Source organism: Vollenhovia emeryi, unplaced genomic scaffold, assembly GCF_000949405.1.
Source record: "Vollenhovia emeryi isolate VEMERY1.0 unplaced genomic scaffold, V.emery_V1.0 DF945855.1, whole genome shotgun sequence".
Classification (NCBI taxonomy): Eukaryota; Metazoa; Arthropoda; class Insecta; order Hymenoptera; family Formicidae; genus Vollenhovia; species Vollenhovia emeryi.
Window position 1 is genome coordinate 1 of NW_011960511.1, and position 2,058 is coordinate 2,058.

Here is a 2,058-nt window from a genome sequence, read left to right on the forward strand (position 1 = left end):
AGGCCACTAATATATCGTCAACATATATCAGCAGTAAAAGAATATCTGAATCACGATGTGCTTGATACAAGCATGGCTCACTTCTCGTTGGAGCGAGCCCCATCTTCTTTAGTTTTGCGTCTAGTCGAATATTCCATTGTCGACCGGCTTGACGCAAGCCATATAGTGCCTTATTTAATCGGCAAGCATTTCCTCCTGCATGCAGTTCCTTTAGCATATTTTCAGCTCGATTCTTCACCTCTGGTAAGGAATTCTTCTCGAGGACTAGTTTCTCAAGCGAATTCATCAGCATGTCGGGTAGCTGCATATAAACCTCTTCATCCAAATATCCATTTAAGAAAGCAGTCACCACATCAAACTGCCAGATGGTTAATCCGAGTTCAGCCGCAAGGGCTAGCATCAGTCTTATGGAGTCCAGTCGAGCCACCGGAGCAAACGTGTAATGATAGTCCACACCATAGCGCTGACTATATCCTTTGGCTACTATTCTTGCCTTTCGCTTTGCAATCGAACCGTCAGGACCATACTTATTTGTTAGCACTATCCGACTACCAACGACCTTCTTATCTTCAGGCTTCTTGACAATCTTCAAGGTGTCGTTCTTGACCAGACTTTCCACCTCCAGCAGGATGGCTTCCTCCCATTCATTCTCCTCTTCACTCATCATTGCTTCTCGGATGGAGACTTCAGCAACCCCGGCGAACATGTCGTCAGCGGCAACATTCACCTCGCGAAAAACATCATCCTCTAACTCGTCTGCAACTACTTCGGTTAATACATCATCCTCATTTGGAGCTCCCTCACTAATCGTTTGATACACTTTGCGAGGACGCCCCCTGTTTCCGGTACGTAACAGCCTTGGTCTACCGGGCGCACGCCTTTCTGGAGTTCTTGGTTGCATCGGCCTCTCTGGTGTCCTCGGCACATCAGCAAGCACAGGGCTGGTCCGCTCTCTCGGTGCACCATCAATAGGCCTGGCGGAGTTCCTGGTTCAGTAGCCTCGTCCTCCAAACATAAAGGTACCTGAAACAACTCACGAGTACTGTAATCATTTGCTACAGATTCATGTTTCGCCTCCAGAAATTTTACGTCTCGAGCCACAATGATTTTATTCATTTCGGGTATCCAGACTCAGTAACCTTTTGTCTCCCGCGGGTATCCAACAAGGACTCCTTCAATCGACCTAGCTGCGAATTTGTCCTTCGTGGGATTCTTGTCCAAAATGAATACCTTGGATCCAAATGATCGGAGACAATTTACGTTAGGTATCTCGCCTGTCCACTTCTCGTAGGGAGATGCTCCATCTAAACTACTGGACGGACAGCGATTTCTAGTATAGCAAGCCGTTGCCACTGCTTCAGCCCAATGAGTCAATGGAAGTCCAGATTGAAGAATCAGACAGCGAGCCATTTCAAGGAGAGTTCGATTCATCCGTTCTGCGATTCCATTTTGCTGTGGAGCACCACGGTCAATCTACGCTCTATCCCACAATCCGTCAACAAGGAATCCATGAGAGCATTGCAATACTCCTTCCCGTTGTCCGACTGCAGACTCTTAATGCTCATTCCTGTTTGTCGTTCCGCAAAAGCCTTATATTGCTTAAAGGCCTCGAATACGTCGCTCTTGTGCTTTAGAAAATACACCTCGCACCATCTTGAGCTGTCATCAATAAATGTGACAAAGAATCTAGCGCCGCTCATAGACTGAACTCGTAGAGGTCCTACAACGTCTGAGTGTACGATTCTTAATATTTCAGCACATGGTGGATGTCCTTTGGGAAAGGGAACAGCGGTCATCTTTCCTCTCAGACATATATCACACTTGCTTAATTCTTCGATGTCCTTCGACGCAGGCTGTGACAGACCTTTTTTTTTGTAACGCAGGGGAATCCTTTATGGATACCCGGGCCCCGGGGAGGCATAAATGCATCTCCCCTGGGGGTGGGGCCCGGGTTATGTGGGACTGCCCTCCTAATGTCGATCGGAGTGCGCCCGGCAGGCATGCCGGGCGCGTGGCGTACCCACTAAACCCCTGCGGCGGTTTGCGCTGTGCTTTATA

At 48.3% G+C, this 2,058-nt stretch overlaps 1 protein-coding gene across 1 annotated transcript; it reads right to left on the reverse strand.

Moving 5' to 3' along the window:
- Window positions 1-81: 81 nt before the first annotated feature.
- LOC105560616 lies at window positions 82-1,410 on the reverse strand (the record flags this gene model as incomplete). Its single annotated transcript, XM_012009873.1, has 2 exons — window positions 1,184-1,410; window positions 82-986 (listed from the first exon to the last, which is right to left on the reverse strand). Coding segments are annotated over exons 1-2 (1,132 nt in total), but the record flags the coding sequence as incomplete, so codon positions are not given.
- Window positions 1,411-2,058: the final 648 nt, after the last annotated feature.